Source organism: Anopheles coluzzii, chromosome 2, assembly GCF_943734685.1.
Source record: "Anopheles coluzzii chromosome 2, AcolN3, whole genome shotgun sequence".
NCBI classification, from domain to species: Eukaryota; Metazoa; Arthropoda; class Insecta; order Diptera; family Culicidae; genus Anopheles; species Anopheles coluzzii.
The window spans coordinates 77,849,518-77,870,870 of NC_064670.1; the positions used below are offsets into that span (position 1 = coordinate 77,849,518).

General features: G+C 43.0%; 1 protein-coding gene across 1 annotated transcript in view; it reads right to left on the minus strand.

The window, feature by feature from the left end:
- The window catches only part of LOC125908377 (bromodomain-containing protein DDB_G0280777-like), a 39,877-nt gene extending 20,983 nt beyond the window's left edge, over positions 1-18,894 (minus strand). The window contains 3 exon segments of the mRNA XM_049611101.1: positions 16,207-16,738; positions 16,741-17,115; positions 18,891-18,894. Of these exon segments, the coding sequence (XP_049467058.1) occupies positions 16,207-16,738; positions 16,741-17,115; positions 18,891-18,894 (911 nt within the window).
- Between the last annotated feature and the right edge of the window lie 2,459 nt (positions 18,895-21,353).

Sequence of the window (21,353 nt, forward strand, 5' to 3'; positions counted from 1 at the left end):
TTAGACAACAGCCTATAGCGTCTTCCTGCCTGCTAGCATCAATACCAGCTTTATCATTTTTGTTGGCATTTTCACTATACAAACCATTATTTTACTCTGTTTCTGCTCCATTGCTCTTGTTATTTACGTTTAAAGTGTTGCGTGGAATCGATTTTGGAACTGGAAAAAACAAACAATTGCAATTATCAAAATTAATATCAACCATACAGTCGGTATACGCAAGCTTCAACTGAAATGAAGGAGCTGTAAAAAGTAAACACTCGATTGTCAAATGACACAATCTTAACATGTCAAATTCTCTCAGCACCATCGTTCTTTGCGTGCCGAGGAGAATTCTCTCACCGAAAATACTGTCAGTCGCTGTCAAAGCATGCTGTCAGTTATTTTCTCAGCTGCATTCTCGGTGTATGTAGAAACGCTCTAACATGGGTTAAAAATCTGGGTACATTTTGAACAGTTGAACAGCCTTTGGAAAATACCTAAATAAAACAACTGGGTGGGAGGGGGTTGATATGTTGGTGGCGCAGCGTGCTTCATTTATAGGTAACAATGTGGACAAATGTGGGTTTCAATGTGTAAGTGTTCCGCGGCGGATAGTAAGACCAAGTCCGGACCATTTCCTCTTTTTTTTTGAAGATATCAAAGCATCCTTTACATGTGCAGCTCGGGGCTCTGAAGAAAATATTATAGTGACCGTTGTGTCTCTTTGGTCACTAACACGGCTTTGGTAGTTCGCAGCAATGTTACCCTATTAGTTTCAGTGCACATGCACCGGGCATATGCACCAGCAACGCGTTTTACCTTGTTGTGATGTCCAAATAATGACTATTAGGTGTTGTGTGAATAAAACATAATTTCAAATTTGTCACATTCGTTTTTTTTAATTAATTTGCTGAATGTTTCCCTATTCTTCGTTGAGAATCGTAGTTCACTAGGACCCCGTGTGAACATGTTGGTGTCACACAACTTGTGGTAGATAATTGAAAAACATGTAGAGGGGCCCCCAGCCAAGCACAGGCACGTTTCATCAAAGCCAAATTCAAAAGCCTACACATCGATATCGATGGAATCGTTTCTCGAATGAAACCTCTTTCCACTAGAGCACCGTTGCTTGCTTGGTCCCGTCAAACATTGCGAGGCTTGCGAGTAGTATAATCTGATCGAAATCTTATGGTACGTTAAAATAATCTGTTTTTTGTTCACTAGTTTTGTTTTTGTATTGTTAGTTGTCGAAAAGTTCACTATTTAATTTTTGTAGATTCTTGCAAATTAAATGTCAAAATTCTTGTGTTTAATATGCTACAATTTTCACTGTTAAACCTGCTCTTGGGGTGCTATAACTGCTAAAACTAGGGGTGAAAAAATCACCAAGGCTCGCAAGCTCTTTAATGCGAGGACTCTGGGGCTGTGAACTTGTTTGTGAACCTGAATTTTGTTATGTTATTTTAAAAAAATCCACAAAAATTTAAATAGTGATCTTTTTGACAAATACTACCGCAAAAAAATAATTCATGAATAAAACTCAAAGATAATTTTAAATACCATAATATTTCGAGCAGATGATATCATTCGCAACCCTCGCAATGTTTGACGGGGAGCCCTTGTGTGCCCTTGCAAATCGCTATCAATTGCGTAGCGGGATTTCTGTCATTTTTTCTTCGTAATTTTACTGGCTACGTACAGGTGTATTGGAATTGTGTTTAGGGGCCTTCAAATTTTTGTCAGTGTGTATAGTGTAGTGTTGGATTATCTCAAAAGAGATTTTTATCTTCGAATCCCAATTCTCGGATGGGATTCGAATCTTTGAATCCCAATCCCAATCCCGATGTGGTAAAGCGTTTTATTCTAGTTTGTAGCGGGTGGGGGGTGGATTTAGTTAAAGCTGGAATACGAGGTAATTCTGTTTTACTGTTAATTATTTAAATTTGCCGTACTTATGTCATAATGAGTACAGGTCCCTTAGAAACGCGCTCTAATTTCAATCGCAATCCCAATCGCAATCGCGATCAGAATTCAAATCGCAATCGCAATCAGAATCACAATGGAATCTCAATCCCAATCAGAATGCCATCCCAATCATCTCGCAAACCCAATCCCAATCGAATCGCAATCCGTATCCCAATCAGAATCCCAATCGAATCCCAAACAAATCCCAATCGAATCGCAATCAAATCCCAATCGCAAATGAATCTTTTAGGGATTCAAATGCTATAAACAGGATCCGATCCGAATCGAATCTTTCTAGGGAATGAATCTTAAAATCTCCCGAATCCTGAATCTCCCAACACTAGCCGGCATCGCGAATAAATGAACACATTTTAACAGTCGTTTAAAGTTCATTTTGGTTCAACCGAGTTCATTTGTTGTTCATTCCTGTTAAAATAAACGATCGTCAAAATAGTTAACGACTGCTCGATATCGCATATAGGCAAACACGGGGAAAAAATTCGAGCAGTATAATTAAACGACTGTTAATTTGTATCGCATACGCTCTTGACAGTCGTTTGTTTAACGACAGCATAGGACCAGTCGTTAAAATTAACAAATGAACTCAATGCGTTCGCGATGCCAAATTCTAGCAATTTTTAACGACTCTGTTTAATTTTAAACGACTGTTAATTTTAAACCAATTCTTTCCAATTTAAACCAATTCTAATTGGGAATAAAAGTCGATAACGGAGTGGATAATTTAGTCGATCGGTTAGGCTATACTATAGTGCGTTTGTGGTTGTGTATCGGGGTTTCGGTGGTAGTAAGCGCAGTGTTCTGTGCATTCGATGCATCAAGTGTCTCTGCGTGGTTTGGGTGTTTCGTGCACTGGACATCCATACCAAAAAAAAAATGGCGGTTTCTCGCTCTGCCCAATGCTTTGCGCCAACGATGATAAAATTGTTTTTATTTGAGCTGTGCGCGCGTGCCACAGCGTTCTTCACTTGCGACTTTGGTAAAAGTATTAGCAGATTTCTTAGAACATTTAATGTGAATTGAGACGAAGTCAAACATCCACATTGACGGGGACCGCTAGATCGCCGGGGCCCTGGCGGCCGCCCAGTCCGCCCACCGTTTAACACGCCACTGGACCGATCAATTGGAACCGATGGGTATGTTGTATGCTTTGGTTTAGTAATGGAGCTATGCTAATAAGTTTTTTGTGAGAGTGGCGGGGAGACGATGTCGGCATACAGCAGCGCTGACAAAACTGATGTGCTCGACGACGGTGAGCACAGTCGTGCAGTTTCGAAGGAGGGTGGTCTTCGGAATGGGGCCTTTTAGACGAATCAAACCCAACGGAGTGTCACGTTGCTGTTGCGTCACTTGCGGCAGTTCCCGCCTCATAACAATTTGCCGAGCGATGCGCGTACGCTACTGAAGTTACCGGCCGGCATATCACAGGATGAGAAGGCAATATCGTCGATAGCTGGTGGCAAATTTTGGTACCAAGGCATCGAAAAATTCCTTCAATTCTATTTTCCGTAAGTAAATTGACATGTTAAAATGAAGAATTATGTTTACGATAGCCCGGAGTAAGTTTTAAAAAATATTACTGGGGATCTTTATTTGCGAACTGCTAAACTAAGACTAAAGCTAACTTCTGGATTCGGTACTATTTAGCTAGGCTGGTGTTTTCGGTGCTGCCAGGTTTGCCGGTCACGTTGTCGTCCGCGTTTATGATGATCATGTTGCCTCGGCCCGTCTGAACATACGACACCACACCTGGTCGTGGGAACCTGCTTCCAGTGGAGTTCCCGTTGGAACCTGACTCCGCGCGTGGAGTAACATCGATGGCTCGCTTGCGACCGTTTTCTTACTCAGCACCTGTATCATAGCGCGTAGCGCATGTGTACATAACTGAAGGATTAAGTTATTGTATAATATTTGTAACTGTATATGTTTTTCTTCTTCTTTTTCAGTAATGAACCACCATCTGAACGTGGTTTTGAGCTGGATTTTTTGTCGACGGCCGGCCGTTATTTAAAAGGAGCCGCCCGCCATTTTGGCCGATCTTGATGCGTGTGCACAATGTCTCCCTATGATGACGGTGGCAATATTTTGTGGTGAGTCCAAGCCACTCTCGCTGGACGAATACTTTGAAAAATTCGTCAAGGGAATGAATCGTTTGCAGCCGAACGGTTTAAAAATAGGCAATCGTGTGTACTGGGTAAAGCTTAGGGGCAATTATCGCCGATGCACCTGCGCGCGCGTACATCAAAGGCAGGACAAAGCAAGCGTTTAATCTGGACATGCTGCTTAATTGTACAATGACTTACATTTTTTTTCAAGTGTTAAGGCGTTCAACGCGATCGAGAAGTGCACCATACAAACGGAGTATGACGCCAGAACGCGTCGGCGTTTCTTCCGTTGCATTGCTATCGCCCGGCCAAGGACAGACAAAGAGTTTCGGGAAGACAAGTAGCGGAACCATTATAAAGCAACTACGCCACTTTCCAAACTAAAGACATGCAACATGACTCGAAGCTTTCCGGGTTCCGAGCGAATGTATTTCGCGGATAAAGGAGTTTTTGACAATTGTCGGCGCATATCTGTCAGTTTCCGTCGGACTTTAAACGACGATTGCGGGACCTGCGGTACATTAAGCACTGGAAAGCTTCAGAGCACAAAATGTTACTGCAGGTCGCCAGAGTGGCCGTTTTGAAAGACCTATTGAAACCTGAAATGTAATACCACTTTTTGCTGCTATTCGTTGCAATGACGATGTTCTCTACATCATACCACCGTGCATGAGGGGGCTATGCGGACGAGCTGTTGCACCAGTTTGTGGCAGACTATGCATAAGCCTACAGCCTGAAACTGGTCAACAGTAACGTCCATAGTTTGCGACACGTGTTGGAAGATGTGGATAAGTTTTGCAACCTGTGCACCATATCGGCCTATGATTTTGAGGCTATGCTGCACGACATCCGGCAATTGGTGCGTATCTGAAGGTGGTTAATAGCATCTTCGAGCTATAGCGAGTGGAAGCTAACCGGCTGAAGCAAGTAGTGCCAAATACAAGGCATACTGTTAGCCTCAGTCTAGTACCCCACGCTTCTATGATTCGAAAAGGGTTTACACTGCGCGACAATTTTCGCGATCAATGGTTCCTGACAAGGATGACCATGTTATTTTATAATATGACGCAAAATTGGTCGGCGAAGAACTGCATGTGGAGTAGTCATGGGAAAAATGATTCTTTTTAAAGATCAGGTGCGGTCCAGTTCGCTCAGTGAAATGAACTGAACGCGTGCGGTGATTCTTTCGCACGCCCGAGATGCAGTATGTTTTTAAATATCGATTTTATGCTGCAAGAATGTACACCCTATTTTATTTTTTTATTTTTATATAGTTAGATTTACAAGCAGAGAAAAAGGAAATCAAAGTTGTTTTAATGCTCAACTAAACTTTAAATTTATCACGATTTGTTTAATTGTCTTATATCATTATTAATTTTGTGTTCTACTCGTTTAAAGTATTTTTTATAAAAATGTAAATTTATCGCCGTTCAAGACCACGGATTCATAAGACTCATTCAATTAATCGTACAGTTTAAAAAAAACTATGGTTAACTATAGTCCATGAGGAGAATCTTTTTCATAAATTCAAAGCCGACATGGGGTGCTTCTAACATATGTAAAATTACCTGCAGTTTCGGTTTGATGAAAAAAAAAACTACTAGAGCGAGAGTGTATCGCTATTTTGCGGAACGGGAAAGAAGACACGGGAAAGAAGATAACAGAAGCTTTCTCGTTCTAGTCAACACACTATCAGATCGAAAAAGCATGCTGATTTTCTGAGTAGGAGAATGAACTCCGCACCGCGTGCGGTGGTTTGTTGCACACTTTCATGATCGGTATATTTCCGGGAGAGTTTCCGCACGGATAATCGATACCGCACCGCTAGCGTGCGGAGATGTATCGCACACTTTCATAGTCGATAGGGAGAGCGTCCGCACGGAGAATCAATACCGCACCGCTAGCGTGCGGAGATGTATCGCACACTTTCATAGTCGATAGGGAGAGCGTCCGCACAAAGAATCAATACCGCACCGCTAGCGTGCGGAGATGTATCGCACACTTTCATAGTCGACAGGGAGAGCGTCCGCACGGAGAATCAATACCGCACCGCTAGCGTGCGGAAGAATCATTTACATTTATCTGGCGGTGCGGTACTCGTTCACTCAGTGTAAAGATTGGATTGAATCATTCAGTTCTGATTCATTTTTCCCATGTCTAATGTGGAGGGGCATCAATTCACCCATCAGGAGAGCACCTTCACTAGCCCGTGTCCGTCGGAAGAAATTAATGTGTGTACGGTTCATATACGGAACATAACCACGTACGCCATTATTGGGCACCGTACACCAATTCGACTGCAATTTTGTGCAAATTAGCAGCTGTCGAGGGTAGCAAACCGAGTGAGTATGCGGTGGTGCCATTACCGCACACTTACCCAAGTGTGTAGAGTGGATACACAAAGTATTAATAAAAAAAAACCTGCTCTAATTGAAAGACAACATGATGTGTGATGTCGTGTCATTCATTAAATGATATGTGATGTGTTCCTATTATGTGATATTCATAAAATATAGTACAGCGTCTAACAGCAATAAAACATAAAAAATCATTTAAAAGATAGTTTTGTTTATTTAAAAAACCGCTGCGTTTATAGCGCAAAATTATTTTAATTCTAGTTTTATCCAAAGCTATTACTTTAACATCAAAACTATTCCAACTAACTACCTATATCAATATTGTTAAAGAAAGAGCACGACGAAATAAAGAAAGAAAAAAAACCTACTTATTAAGTTTGAAATTCATTTAAAAAAGCTTATCCTATCTAATTCTAAACAGTATGGAAAAAAACATCTTATCTTATCTTATCTTATCTTAGTACTAATCCTAGGTAATGGTAAAACATAAATCTAATCTTAAACTATTGTCCCTCCTGCTGTTCCTCCCAATCATTGTTTGCTTCTGCATTTGCCAAAGCTTCTCTCTCTTATTTTTTCTTTTTATGTTATACTCCCTGTCGCCGACAGCGGTAATTAGGCTGCGCCAAAAGGGTATGCAATCTGCATCACAACCAACAACAACAACAAATGTCAACAGCGTAGGACGTAGGATCAAGGGCCAAAGGCTTACCAACCAACAACAACAACAAATGTCAATAGCGTAGGGCGTAGGGCCAAAGGGCAAAGGGCTTAGCGATCGCTAGAGCAGCATGTACCAGCAGGATGCATACCTTTCTTGGAAAAAATTGTAAAAACAAGGTTTTAAATCCCCAGGGGTAAAAATAAATGAATTATATTAACTGGAGAAAAAACTCCCCATACCTGAAATTCGAAACAAGAAAATTGTTCACACCTAGGTGTATTACTGTAATATTTGTTGTACTGCCTACTGTTTCAAGCAGTAGGCAAATTTTAATACAAATCTTTTAGCGCAACTTTCTCCTTCGCGCCTTTCCATCCGCACGCCGCGATAGCTTCCGGCTTGAATACAGCTTTCAGCGCCTGCGTCATTCTTGTGGTCGAATTACCTGACGTTATGTGGTAGCGCAGCTAATCTACCACATGTTTGAAATATTCATTGTCAACTAATTTTAAAAATAAATTTAAATTTTATAAATTATAATTTTTGTAAAGCACACACACACACACACACACACACACACACACACACACACACACACACACACACACATACACACACACACACACACACACACACACACACACACACACACACACACACACACACACACACACACACACACACACACACACACACACACACACACACACACACACACGCACACACACACACACACACACACACACACACACACACACACACACACACACACACACACACACACACACACACACACACACACACACGCAAACACACACACACACACACACACACACACACACACACACACACACACACACACAAAACAAGTGCACGGTGCGAGGAAAAAAAAGCCCTATCTTTTTGTCCGTTACTGTACCTTTTGCTTGCATGCTATCCTGGTACTGAAGGACGATCAGCTGTTAATTTGTTTTATTAGTATCAACATTAAGGAAAGAAACGTACTTACGGTTTAGTGTTGGGTAATCCGGAGCGGAGTCATCGATCTCCGACTCCGGTGCGCAAAATATGACTACGACTCCGGCTCATAATTGGATTTAACTCCGGATCAGTCCGCAGGTAGTTATATGGCCCTACAACTTAATCGGCAGCCTTATCATACTTCATCATCTTGCCAATTTTCATTTCATCGAAACTTAGGACGCATTTACGATCTATAGGCTCCCATGTATTTGATAAAGTACCTAGTAGTCTTATCATGTCTTCCAATATACCCTGGCTTAAATTTACACCTGTTCTCACTTTCCTCTGAATCGTTATCCGGTTGCTATGAATCGCAATCCATGAGAATGGATCGCAATCAACTACGTCTGAATCGTTGTCAGCTACGTTTGGATCGTTTTCAGCTACGTTTGGATCGCTCTCAGCTACCTTTGGATTTTTCGGTAGCTCGCGCAAATTTCGTTGCGCGCATGTATTTTTGTCGCGTAACGCAGCAAAGTGCTGAATGATACAAGAGGATATTTTAAATCTTTTAACATATATTTATAGGCTCTTGTGCTAAAATAACTCATAAAGTGACTAAAACCGCCCCCTACTTGCAAAATTACACGAAAATTAGTGAAATTTTAGCTGGAAATCACGAGATTCGACTTACGCGGAAATTCGAGATACGCGGTATTTTGCGGCCGTTTTCGGTCCCCATTAACCGTGTATCTCGGGGACCGCCTGTACTTATTTTAGAAATGAAATTTTCTTTTGCAGAATCTTGTCTTCTGTGTTCAAACGTTTCAAACTGTTTCTTAAATTTCGGTTGTGCTAAGTTTCATGCTCAGTGTTTTATTAGTTTTTCTTAACGTTTTTTAATTTCTTCAGCTTTAATTCTAAAGCTGCTATTTTTGCATCCTTTTCATTATCTATGTTTTTGTTAAATGTTTCGTGTGAGGCATTATTACTAGGTGAGTCTTGGTAATCATGCTCTAAAACGATTACATTGCAGCATGTTTCGGTGTTTTCTGTTAGTTCGACTGGGTCAATATTTGTATTAACCACAGTTCGGATAGCTAAAAAATAATGATGAAAAGGATTGCAAGGATCATGAGTGTAAACACAAAACCAATACCTTTTAAGTGTAAACGTCGATTATTACAGGGTTTCCCACGATTTATTGGTCAGTTCCCATGTTTTTTTGGTGCGTTCCCATGAGTTTTTGATCATATCCCGGAGATGTTTGGTTCGTTCCCATAATTTATTGGTATTTTCCGATTGGATATTGGACAATTGGACCAAAAAAATTCTGGGAAACGGCCAAAACATTGTGGGAGCGTACCAAAAAAATATGAGAATCCACCAAAAATTGATGGGAACCAACCAATAAATCGTGAGAAACCTTGTATTTGGAATGCTTGAGAGCGGTGTGTTGAAAAAATGATAATCCTCTCTTCGAAAGTGTTGAGAACAAATCGCGGCACTTTTGTTCGGTCTCCAATTTTCATCACGGTCGCAAAATTGTATTAATTTCCAATACAAATCGTTTTCGGAAGGAACTATGGAAAACAATATCGAAGCCCCGTTGTTTTTCAGTTTAACTGTTGTTTCCACAAAACACCACCGTACACGACCTATACGACATTTTGATGACTTAACCCAAGCGCCACAGATTAGGCTTAAACGGCTGGAAAATTGAATATCCATAGAAAAAAATGAAAGCTCCATAGGTTCACTTGTTTGCTCAATAGATGGCGTATTACAACCCGTCTTTATGATGCTGTCCTTTTCTAGCAATGTGTTTCGACAAGTTTCATCTAATCATGACCTATATAGCCTTCTAACTTTCTGAGCAAAAATCTATATGAATGGTCGTGTGGTCAAGATACGTGGGTATCAACACCAACGACCATTACTCAAATCTCACTTGCTTCAGTGCTGGTGGTGTCCGTTGGAGTTTAGTATTTAAAAAATCGTATCGCCGTTCTAGTTCAAGCGATGCATAACTTCAATGCGAAACCATAAAACAATACAGAGAAAATGAGAAAGCTCTCCTCCAATCCTGGCGATTGTTATACCTGCACGATACTGCGTAGACCATCCGAGTGTTGTGCGGCTGGCGTGTTAGGATTGCAATATAATGCATTGAGATGGATTGCATGATAGCTTGATATTTTTTTATATGTACTTTTTTTGCCCTTTGGAGCAAGCAAGTACAATTGTGCACACTTTTTCTGTAGAATTAGTCAATTCTTTGGCACGCATGGAAATGTTACGGAAGGAGCATTGGGCACAAAACGCGCACTGGTGGGCACACAAGGCACACTTGATATTTTTGTATGTGTGCTTTTTTGCCTTTTGGAGCAACCAACTACAATTGTGCACCCTTTTTCCTTAGAATTAGTCCATTCTTTGGCACGCATGGAAATGTTACAGAAGGAGCATTGGGCACCAAACGCGCACTGGTTGTCACACAACACACACGCATTTTTCTTGGAATTTCATTCATTGATCTACACAGAGCAAATACGGTAAGGGACCCTATCCACCACAAGGGAGGAAGGGATGGGGTAGCGAGGAAGGTTTGTTGTGCGCGTCTTTGAAAAACAGGGCACAATTGTTTTTCCTCGAATTAGTCCATTCATTGATGCATACGCTTTGCAATAAAGGGATCCCTGCGTTCGGTGCTGCATTGTGGAGTACAATTTTCGCCGAATTTTTCATTCAGCTGTCCACACGTGTCTAGGGTTTGGGGAAAAGAGACATTAGTTCCCTCATCTTAGTGTCCGTTCATTAACGATTTGACTCTCGAGCAGTGCAGTCCTACGTGCAGTCGACAGTGGGGAAAATTTTTCAAGTGTGTCATTTTTTTGCCAACAACAAGCAGGTAGGTGAGAAATAAAATTTTGTGATGTGATATTTGTTGCGCAGAAGGTAGTGCGAATTAACAACGTGTGATGTATACGTGAACTGTTTTACAGATCCCAAAATGTCTAAGGACCTAGACCCGGACTTCTGCAATTTATCAGTAACACCACCATCATCCCTCGAAGATTCTCCCACTTCAACTGCTGTACCTCCCAAGAAACGCAAAAAAAAATGTTTTTATTCAACCAGGACAATCCCGTACATCAGTGCCTATATCGATCCCAGCTACTTCTACCCGCATACCACAAATCAAACGCACAATAGAACCACGAGCATCGTCGTCAAATGAACCAACCGTGCCTACCAAGCAATCGAAACTTATATTAGCTAGAACTATACCCACCACATCCGTGCCGCAGCGAAAATTACCCACGCAACCTCGTATCACAACAAAAGTTCCGGGAAAATCATCCCTTCCTCTACCGATGAATGTTGCGCAGAATGCAAGTAAAAAATTATTGGTAGGGAGATAAATGACCACCAAATCATCGCTACAAATCCAGCAAACCACTAGAGCGATACCCTCCGTGCAGCAACCATCTTCACGTAATCCTAATCAGCCAACAAGAAAAGTGCCAGAGCGATTCGTGTACCAACCACTGAAACAACAACCAACATCGGCCCAGAAAAAAGTACCCCCAACCTGTGCAGCCAACCACTCTCACATCTACCGTAGTGCAACCACGAGCAATGCCACAGCCGACCAAGCCACTTCCAACAGAACCACTTCCGACAGAACCACTTCCGACAGAGCCACTTCCGGCAGAGCCACAACCATCCACGATTAACAGCAAGCTCGATGCAATAATGCGACAGCTAGATGGACTGCAAATGTCGGTGGATAATTTAGATAAACGCTCCAGGCGGATTGAAAAATCAGTGGGGCTGGTCCAGGTAACGACCGACCAGGTGAAGAATTGTGTTTGCAATAGGGTACTCCAAGCCTATCAGGAGGAAGAATTTGAGTTTGAACTACTGAATAATGTGGAAGAATTAAAAGAATTAAATGAAAAGCTGTCTGATCCCCAGTACGAGGTTAAAATATTTACATGGGCGAACGGGCGCATTGCCAGCGAAGCTCCCGAGACGAGGATGCATGAAGCATTGAACTTTTTGTTCACGAAGGAGCTTCTCGCGCAAAGCAGCTAGACTGATGGTGGCAGACAAGTAAAAAAAAATCCGTTTCGCGAGCAACGAAGAGTGGTAAAGCTTTTTAAAATGATTGGCGGCAATCGATTCTATGCCATAAACGAAACAATGGTTGCAAATTTGATCGGCAAAAAGCTTCGCTACGCTCCGGACCAGGTGAAAGCCGAAAAAAATCGGAAGGCCACAAATCCATCAGACGTCGAAGAAAATGAAGATGAAAACGCGTGAAATAATGTAAATATTGTGTGTGTGTGTGTGTGTGTGTGTGTGAGAGAGAGAGAGAGAGAGAGAGAGAGAGAGAGAGAGAGAGAGAGAGAGGGGGGGAATAGGGGGAGAGAATTTTGAATTTATGTAAATATAAAAAAATAATGTTTAGACGGTAATATGCAACGAAATATATTATGAATTTTGAACATGGAATACCTTATGCTTCTCTTTTTAGTTTTGAGAAAAAAAACAATATATTTTACGCCATACTATGAGGCACCGGAACGAACATGTAAATTTCAACTGTTTTGGTTTTTACCGCAACAAGTTTGAACTTTACCTCTTCAATTGGTATACGTACCAACGATGAAAAGGTCTAAATGTTACATGTTTGCTCATCGTATATTCATTATGTATGAAGAGCATGGATAATCAAACTGTTCACTGGTTTCACTAAATAGATGGCAATGTACAACAATCGAACTCTGTTCGCGTGATGCGGTGCTGTACATTCCTATATTCTTATTTTTCAACATAAACCAGCAATTTTTTTTATCATTTTTTAATGTGCAATTAGCCATCACATAGGCAGTAACATCATTTTCTTTGTTGACTATGTACGGAAACGAAGGCTCGTTAGAGGGCCGTGCGTATTTAATGTGTTGCAGCTCGGTTAACCTGTTCACAGCTTGTGCTAAACAATTTCTACCGTTTCTTAGTAAATTTTTGGGCTCTTGAAAATGGCTTTCAAATTTGTAGGCAGAAATGTTGTGTCCAAATCTACAACAACATCTTCGTAAATATGCAACAGGTAATGGACATTACTAGACAAAAACGTGACGTGATAAACGGTGGCAAAATCCATAACAAATTTTCGCAACATCTGATCTGCCATTGACCAGTCATCTTCGTATTCAGCTGAGCTGAACAGAGTCATGCCACAGAAGTACAGCATGAAATGGTTATACTTAACATCGCTTATTATTCCCTTGAGGACAATCAAGCTAATGTTGTGCAAGAAGCAGTTCTACTCCAATAGCGTAAAAATTTTAGGCTACGCACACTTCGTAGAAACTCTGACGGCAGAAGCAGTTCCCGAATCTCGTTGGAAACTGTTTCGCGTATCAGTTCCGTCCACCTACAACTCGTTCCAAATATTCCGTCAGTCCAATTTATCATTAGTTTGCGCGTAACTCCGTGATCTCGTAAATGCAGAGGTTCTGAGGTAATTATATCTTTGATAATGTCGCAATTGTCTAGCTTAACCAAAGGTGTAGCGGTTTTGTAATGGTCGACGTATACACCATTGCAGAACTCTTCATGGGTCCGTCTCGCAGCACCAAACTGCCCGTAGTAGGTGCGTTTCGTTGTTGGATCCTTTGTGGTACGGGTCTTGCATTTGATGCACCCGTAACGAGCGTTGAATGATTTAACACCTGCAATGTGATATACAGCCATGAATAATCGTTGCGAAAGTAGAAGCTAACTATTCGTACCTTTGATGTAAGCTCCAGCTGGTGTATCTGCTATCATGGCCCGGAATCATATTTTATATGGGCGACCGTTTATCAGTAGTCCATTGGCTTGCAAGTAGTTTAGTTCCGTGACAAATGGTTGCAAGTAACCTTGAAGGCTTCCCGGCTTACTTTCCCCACAAAAAATTGCCACCATCATTACCGGTACATTAGGCATGTCATGAATTCTCATTAGGATGGGCCAAAACTGAGTTAAACCACTTCTGTGAAGTGGTAGCCCATCCACAAAGAAAATTAGCTTCATTTCATTGACGTCCGGTGTCACAAGTCTAAAACAGCGAAGAAACCGGATTCATGTTATATGAACTGAACAAATGTGCCATTTTAGGGCTCATCGTACCAGTCGCTTGTGCTACAACAATTATAATTACCTAAAGTACTATTTAAGGCTGCTAGCAATCCCCTGATACCATAATTGACCACCCGAGATAGTAGAGACCAGACTCCGTGTGGTATTCGCTGAGGGAGTCTCTAAAAAAGTTCTTGCATCCCTCGGCAGCTCAGGATGGTTGTGTTTGCGAAGCAAATCTAGCAACACATTTGTGCGGCGATGCGAAATATTGGCCTCCAACGCCCATACGCGAAGAGCATCCTTGAAAGACAAATCGTCGGTAAGGAAAGGTTGGTCACCTTCGTCATCTCCATCGTCAAATTCCGTTGCATTATTATGCTCAGGGTCCGAAAAAGACGCATCACTATCTGAACAGTGTGCAGCTGAAAACAAGCAACATTATAAACACTACAACAAATCCTATCATAGCTAACAATACCTAATTCATCCCCCGGCAATGGAATATCATGCTCAATCACTGGAGCAGCTGATTGAGCAAGTGGCTCTGGTGTTGCTGTAAGCATTTTTGGTTAGTAATGGCTGGTATTATTGAATCCGTTCGTAGCGGCAACGTACGGCGCTCACATGAAATTCTAGGGATGGCAACACATTTCTTTATCGCGGTCCCAAGGTGTGTTTATTTAGAAGGTGAATTATTAGCGCGTTTGCCGGGCGCCATCATTAAGTATTGTTATGTCAAATCGCATACAATTTTCTATACCCCCCTCCAGCCCTTCCTGATTTTAATACCGGAGCCCCCAGTATTGTTATGTCAAGTCGTGAAATGTCAATTTGATCTGAAGCACTTCACCTCCTAATATCCATACACCTTGCGCGGTCCTACAACGCCGCGGTGAATAACTGTAGCAACCATCTAGTACGTTAGGAAAATGAGTGTCGGGACGTACGCCGCTGTTACGAACGGATTCAATAATGGCTGGTAATATTAGCATCAGTCCGCCACGGTCCGTCTTTACACAAGCTTTACCTGTCAGTGCCGAATATTGGTAGCTACATCCTGCTTCCTCCTGTAAAGTTTTAGTTTTCTTTCCAAAATTAACTGATCACGGTAAAAAATAAATATTTTTGTGTTGCTTCGTGCTGCTGTCAAACGGATTTTTTCAAAATGGTGCGTGCGCCAGTTGTGCCAGAGAGAATAAAACTGATAAAAGAACGAGAGAGAATGATTGAGCACCAAGGTTGACATCGGTTTCGATAGGAGTCGCTGAAGCGCTGCTTGAATGTGTGTGTGTAAGCCGCCGCAGCTGTGAGTTGCTTGTATGGAAAAGGTCGCTCAATTCAGTCGGCTCTTGGACAAATTGCTTGGTGGGTTTGAACGAAATGCGCATCAACGCACAAAAACTGCGCGCGGGAGTTAGAACGAAACGCGCACAACCATCTCCGGCAAAGTGTCGCGCTGTACTGGTGGTTTTGTACGCGTAGGAGGGGGGACATACAGAGCGATGGTTCGATTCTGTAGTGTAAGCGAGACAACACGATGTGACGAGCAGCTCCAGTTGTTGAGCTCGCTGAAAGAAGACTCACACATTCACAGACGGCTCGTCAAAGCACGGCATTTGTATTTGTTGTGTCCGCACAAATGAGACATGAAGACGGTGTGTACGGCACAAACAGAATATGTATTTTAACAACTATCTTTGGTATATGTAATACATTAAACACACGCACGTAATGCGGGGAGAGGACGACTGGTCCTGCTCGCAACGCGATCCTCACTGAGGACGTCACAGGATGACAGCCTTGCTGTCAACAGTGAGCCCTCAGGATGAGGCAGCGGTCTGTCCACAACATCTCCCCGTTTTAATTAAGCCGGTACGGCTTAAGCCAACGCAGCAGTTTTAATGTACATAAAACCGGAGTGGCAAGCGGACGGCTCAAGTGGCGCTGTGTAAAACGGGGGGGGGGGGGGGGGGGGGGGGGAGGGTGGGGAGAGTGTTGACCGGCCTCCGTTTCTAACGCTCGACGGGATGAACGTTGCGGGCTGCAACAGGGGGCAGCCGATGTGCTGCGCTCGCTCGTTCCGTTGCAGCCGCTGTGTTGTTGTTGTTGTTGTTGTTGTTGTTGTTGTTGTTGTTGTTGTTGTTGTTGTTGTTGTTGTTGTTGTTGTTGTTGTTGTTGTTGTTGTTGTTGTTGTTGTTGTTGTTGTTGTTGTTGTTGTTGTTGTTGTTGTTGTTGTTGTTGTTGTTGTTGTTGTTGTTGTTGTTGTTGTTGTTGTTGTTGTTGTTGTTGTTGTTGTTGTTGTTGTTGTTGTTGTTGTTGTTGTTGTTGTTGTTGTTGTTGTTGTTGTTGTTGTTGTTGTTGTTGTTGTTGTTGTTGTTGTTGTTGTTGTTGTTGTTGTTGTTGTTGTTGTTGTTGTTGTTGTTGTTGTTGTTGTTGTTGTTGTTGTTGTTGTTGTTGTTGTTGTTGTTGTTGTTGTTGTTGTTGTTGTTGTTGTTGTTGTTGTTGTTGTTGTTGTTGTTGTTGTTGTTGTTGTTGTTGTTGTTGTTGTTGTTGTTGTTGTTGTTGTTGTTGTTGTTGTTGTTGTTGTTGTTGTTGTTGTTGTTGTTGTTGTTGTTGTTGTTGTTGTTGTTGTTGTTGTTGTTGTTGTTGTTGTTGTTGTTGTTGTTGTTGTTGTTGTTGTTGTTGTTGTTGTTGTTGTTGTTGTTGTTGTTGTTGTTGTTGTTGTTGTTGTTGTTGTTGTTGTTGTTGTTGTTGTTGTTGTTGTTGTTGTTGTTGTTGTTGTTGGTGGTGCAACTGCAGCATGATGCTGTTGCCGTAGGACGTTGCACCGGACGCCGATGATGCTGATGAGGTAGCTCTCCGGATGCTGCTGCCGTTGAGGCGTCGATGTGCGGCTGAGCAGGGGGCGGCCGTGGTGCCGCGCGCGCTTGGACCGCTCAGCCGGAACCGCTGCACAGGGGCGACCGTGATGTCGCTGCCGGTGAACTGCTGTGCAGGGCGCGCTGGAAGATGGCGATGGTGATGATGATGATGTGGGTGCACAGAGGTCGACCGTGATGCCGCGCACGACGACTGTGCACTCGGGACACATTGATGTTGCTGCACAGGGGCGACAGTGGTGTCGCCGTCGAGATGCACCTGTGCAGCTGGAGCGCCGGCGATGAATGTGCACGGGAGGCAGCCGAAATGCCTCAGCACTGTGCCTTATCGGGCTCCGCGATGATGTTGGTGCAGAAGGGCGGCTGTGGTGCCGTGACGTCGATGCTGCACCAGTGTGTCCGATGACGCTGCAGCGGGCGGCGGTGATGCCGTGTGACGGCGGTCCAAGGCGGAATGTCCCCTCGCCTTAGCCGGAATACGCTGCAGCGGAGTGAGGATCCTCTTCGGGGCTTCGCGCAAGCCCGAGCGTGCCCATCCTGCGCGATGGCGGTTGCGCGATAGTGGAACCGCGATGGTGGTCTCCGTGCTGCGTCGGTTCGTTGTAGGATCCCCCCCTACGCGAGGAGGATCCCATCCTCGTCGCCACTGTTGTGTCCGCACAGAACAAGCATAAAGACGGTGTGTACGGCACTAACAGAATATGTATTTATTCTACTCTTTGGTATGGGAAATATAAACACGGGTAATAAATAACATAAACGCAACACACACACGCAAAGCGGGGAGAGGACGACTGGTCCTGCGATCCTCACTGAGGACGTCACAGGATGACAGCCTTGCTGTCAACAGTGAGCCCTCAGGATGAGGCAGCGGTCTGTCCACAACAGTATTGGTGTTAGTGAAGCGCGAGTGTAAAACAGAATGCGAACTCTCATCGCAGCGCGTTTCTCCTTGCTTCCTCAAGCTTCCTCATACCCCTTGGCCTGAATCACTCAAAATTTAGGGTCTCATTGTTTGCGTGGGTGAACACTCCCCTACCCCACCTGCAACGCACAGTGAGCTCTGCAGTTGTCAATGTGTTCGTGTTCTTTCGAGCCGCATGCTAAGGTATGCGTGTCATTTTTACACTTCCATTTTTTATTTGGCTGACAGCGCATCATTCACAAAAACGGCTTCCGGTGGTGGTGTTGCTGTTGTGACACGGCCACACGGTACCGTTCGACTCATCGAAGGACAACAGCCGAGTTCAGCTGTCCATTCGTCGTTGCAAGCGGCTTCCGGTACTGGAGTTGCTACTGTGACACGGCTACCCGGTATCGCTCGACGCAACGACGGACAACAGCCGAGTTCAGCTGCACGTTCAACGGTGCAAGCGGTTGCCGGTGGTGGTGTTGCTGTTGCGGCTCGACCGCCCGGAATCGCTCGACGCATCGGTTGCTACGATTAACCGTTGCTACGAAAGACGGTCCATACGAGGTTAGAACTCATGGCGAGCATGTTGCTAAGTCGAGCGAGTTGACGTGACCTGATATTAATTGGTTTACCCCTAGCGAGATAGGCACTCCTGGGCCACTAGGATCAAACGGGGCTTGAACGCAGGACGGTCATGTTGTTGTGTTGTGTTCGGATAGCACGACAACGAGGGGCAGCCAAATCTAGCCAAGCCATCCATAAAATGCGTGGACGCTTGGAGCAGCTTTGCGCGTGAAAGGACCGGCTGCGTCACCGGCATTTGAGGCTCCCGGGGGCCGGTCGCCACAGCCAATCCCCGAGCGCAGCTGCAGCGCTATCGACTATGCATGCAGCATACACGCCACTTACGCATCCTGCGTCAATCGTCAGGACAGCGACGGGCTAGAACACAACTTTCTATGCCATCCTCCAGGCAGCGACATGGCCGCACAGCACCATGCGTCAGCCAATCCGGGGCGGGTCGCTCCTCGCTTACAGCATCGAGCGAGAGGCGGGGGAGAAGTTTCTTTTTCTCTTAAGAACAGTAGACCCCGGTAATTAGAATTAAAAGAGTACACCATGGTGGGTAAATCCTAACCTTCAATCCGGTGGGAGGGAGAGAGGAAGGGAGGGATGGAGAAGATTGGAGGGTTTGTACATTAGTGAAGAAAAAATAATGGAAAGACAATATGTGTTCAATGATATCCCTCATTTTAATATTTGACCTTCCGTTGACTGTAACTAAGCATTTGTTGGCTTAACATGAGCGGACTAGTGGATTGAATGATCTTTTGTTTGCATTGTTTTTTTTTTACACAAGTACAACTAACTACACTAACAAATAACATAAAACCAGTACGAAGCGTGCATTCAATCGATCCGGAAAATAGCTCGAACGGTAAATCGATTCCATCCACACGACAACTTGCGCGTTGATCAAATCCAGATTCGAACGACGGCGCTCTAGCCAACGCGCAATACATCAGCAGCCAAAAAAAAAACGGGAAGGAAAAAAACAATAACCCCAAGTCAAGCGCGCTCACACAAGGTCAATCATTCGCCAATAACTGCTGGGAAAACGAAGGAGGTGGGGAAGGACGTCCACACGACGTCCACACGACGTCCGAAATCTTCAATTTAGCGGCTAGGGTGCCCATTCGTCGTTGCAAGCGGCGGCTTCCGGTGGTGATGATGCAGTTGTGGCACAGCTGCTCGACTCACTCGTGTCAGATTATATGAGTGTTGATGCGACAGCTGGTTCACAATTGCAAAACACATCGGCTTGTTTTAACGAGAACGAGCCGACGGTGTCTGCTGCACAACCAGAACGGACTGGTATTGTCGGGCGACAGCAACCGTTGGCTTCAGCTGTGCTTTTACGTGACACAGTTGCAGGGAGTTTGGATTCCCCAAGTATGTTTTACCCTCCGAGTGCCATGGACATAATTGTTGCATGCGCTGGCGGAATACGCTCATTAAATTGGATGCTCGTAACGCACAAATTTTGGTTTATACGATGGACATACTTTCCATCGTACAACCAATGCAAGGAACGCGCAGAAATACTCAGGCCTTTTAACTCACTGTTGTATCGAGCCTTCAAGAGTTCGATGACGTTGAACAAAGATTAGGAGCTGATGAATTTTTTTCTATTCTTATCTACATAAAATAGATTCAGAGATCGACCGTCAAGATGCAAACAATAGGCTACACCAGGCTATAAATATTTTGTTTGAAAAAAAATTCTTTGCTACGTACCGCTGGGACGGTTCGGCTGGAACAAAAATTCCTTTCGAACGTTACATTAATGTATTGCGGCTTATGAAAGCTGTCGCCACTAACCATTTGGGAATTGAAGAGGACATGAACTATGTACACGAATTTATAAAGCGTAAGCTTAAGCATGCACATGAACGCATTAACATGAAAGACGAGCGAAAGCGTGTATGTCATACTAGGCGAAAAGCGATGTATTACTTTTTTTCAAACACGTGTATATACTCTCTTATTATCAAATGAGATCAAATTGGAATAGAATTACGAAAAATGTAAATATGCTATGATATTTATTAAATTTATTAAATTTATTTATTATTTATTTTTAATTCATTTATTTATTTAATTTAATGATATTTATTTACTATTTATGTGATAACTCTGGTTGTGATAATGTAATGAAACGTTTACTTAAACCTATTTTCTATTTTGTTTCATGCAACATAAACATATCGATTTACAAACATTTATGATTCTAAGGCAGTGATAAAATGAACATCTTTAGTACATAGTATTAACATGTGAATTAAAAAGGCTGAAATTAAAAAACGAACTTCCAATCAATTACATATGCTCGATTTTATTTCTAAAACATAGTTTAAATCACATTTTAACTTTAATTAGTTAATGTTCTAAGATATGGAAAAAACACTAAACTGCTATTACCTGTTTAGTTAGCTACTAATTTACACTTCATATCTTTGGTTTCGATTCACCAAAAAAGTTGCCAACCATCAATACTGGAACTTCCGGCATTTCTTGAATGCTCATTAATATGGGCCAAAACTGTTTTCCAGTGCCCTTGTGCAGTGAATCAAAATTTTGAATTTTGAATTTTGATACTCCAGGGAATCAAAATTCTCCCCCTGCTATAGGAGGTACGTTTCTTTTCCACATTGCCTTGTCTTAAGCAACGTGCGCGCATCTTTCGGCAGCTGATAGTCCGATTTTTACGTAAAATGTCTAACAGTCCATTTAGAGCTTGATGTGTTTGGTATGTTTTTAATGATCAATTTCGAATAAGCTCATCAAATGGTTCCTCCTCGTTTTGAGACT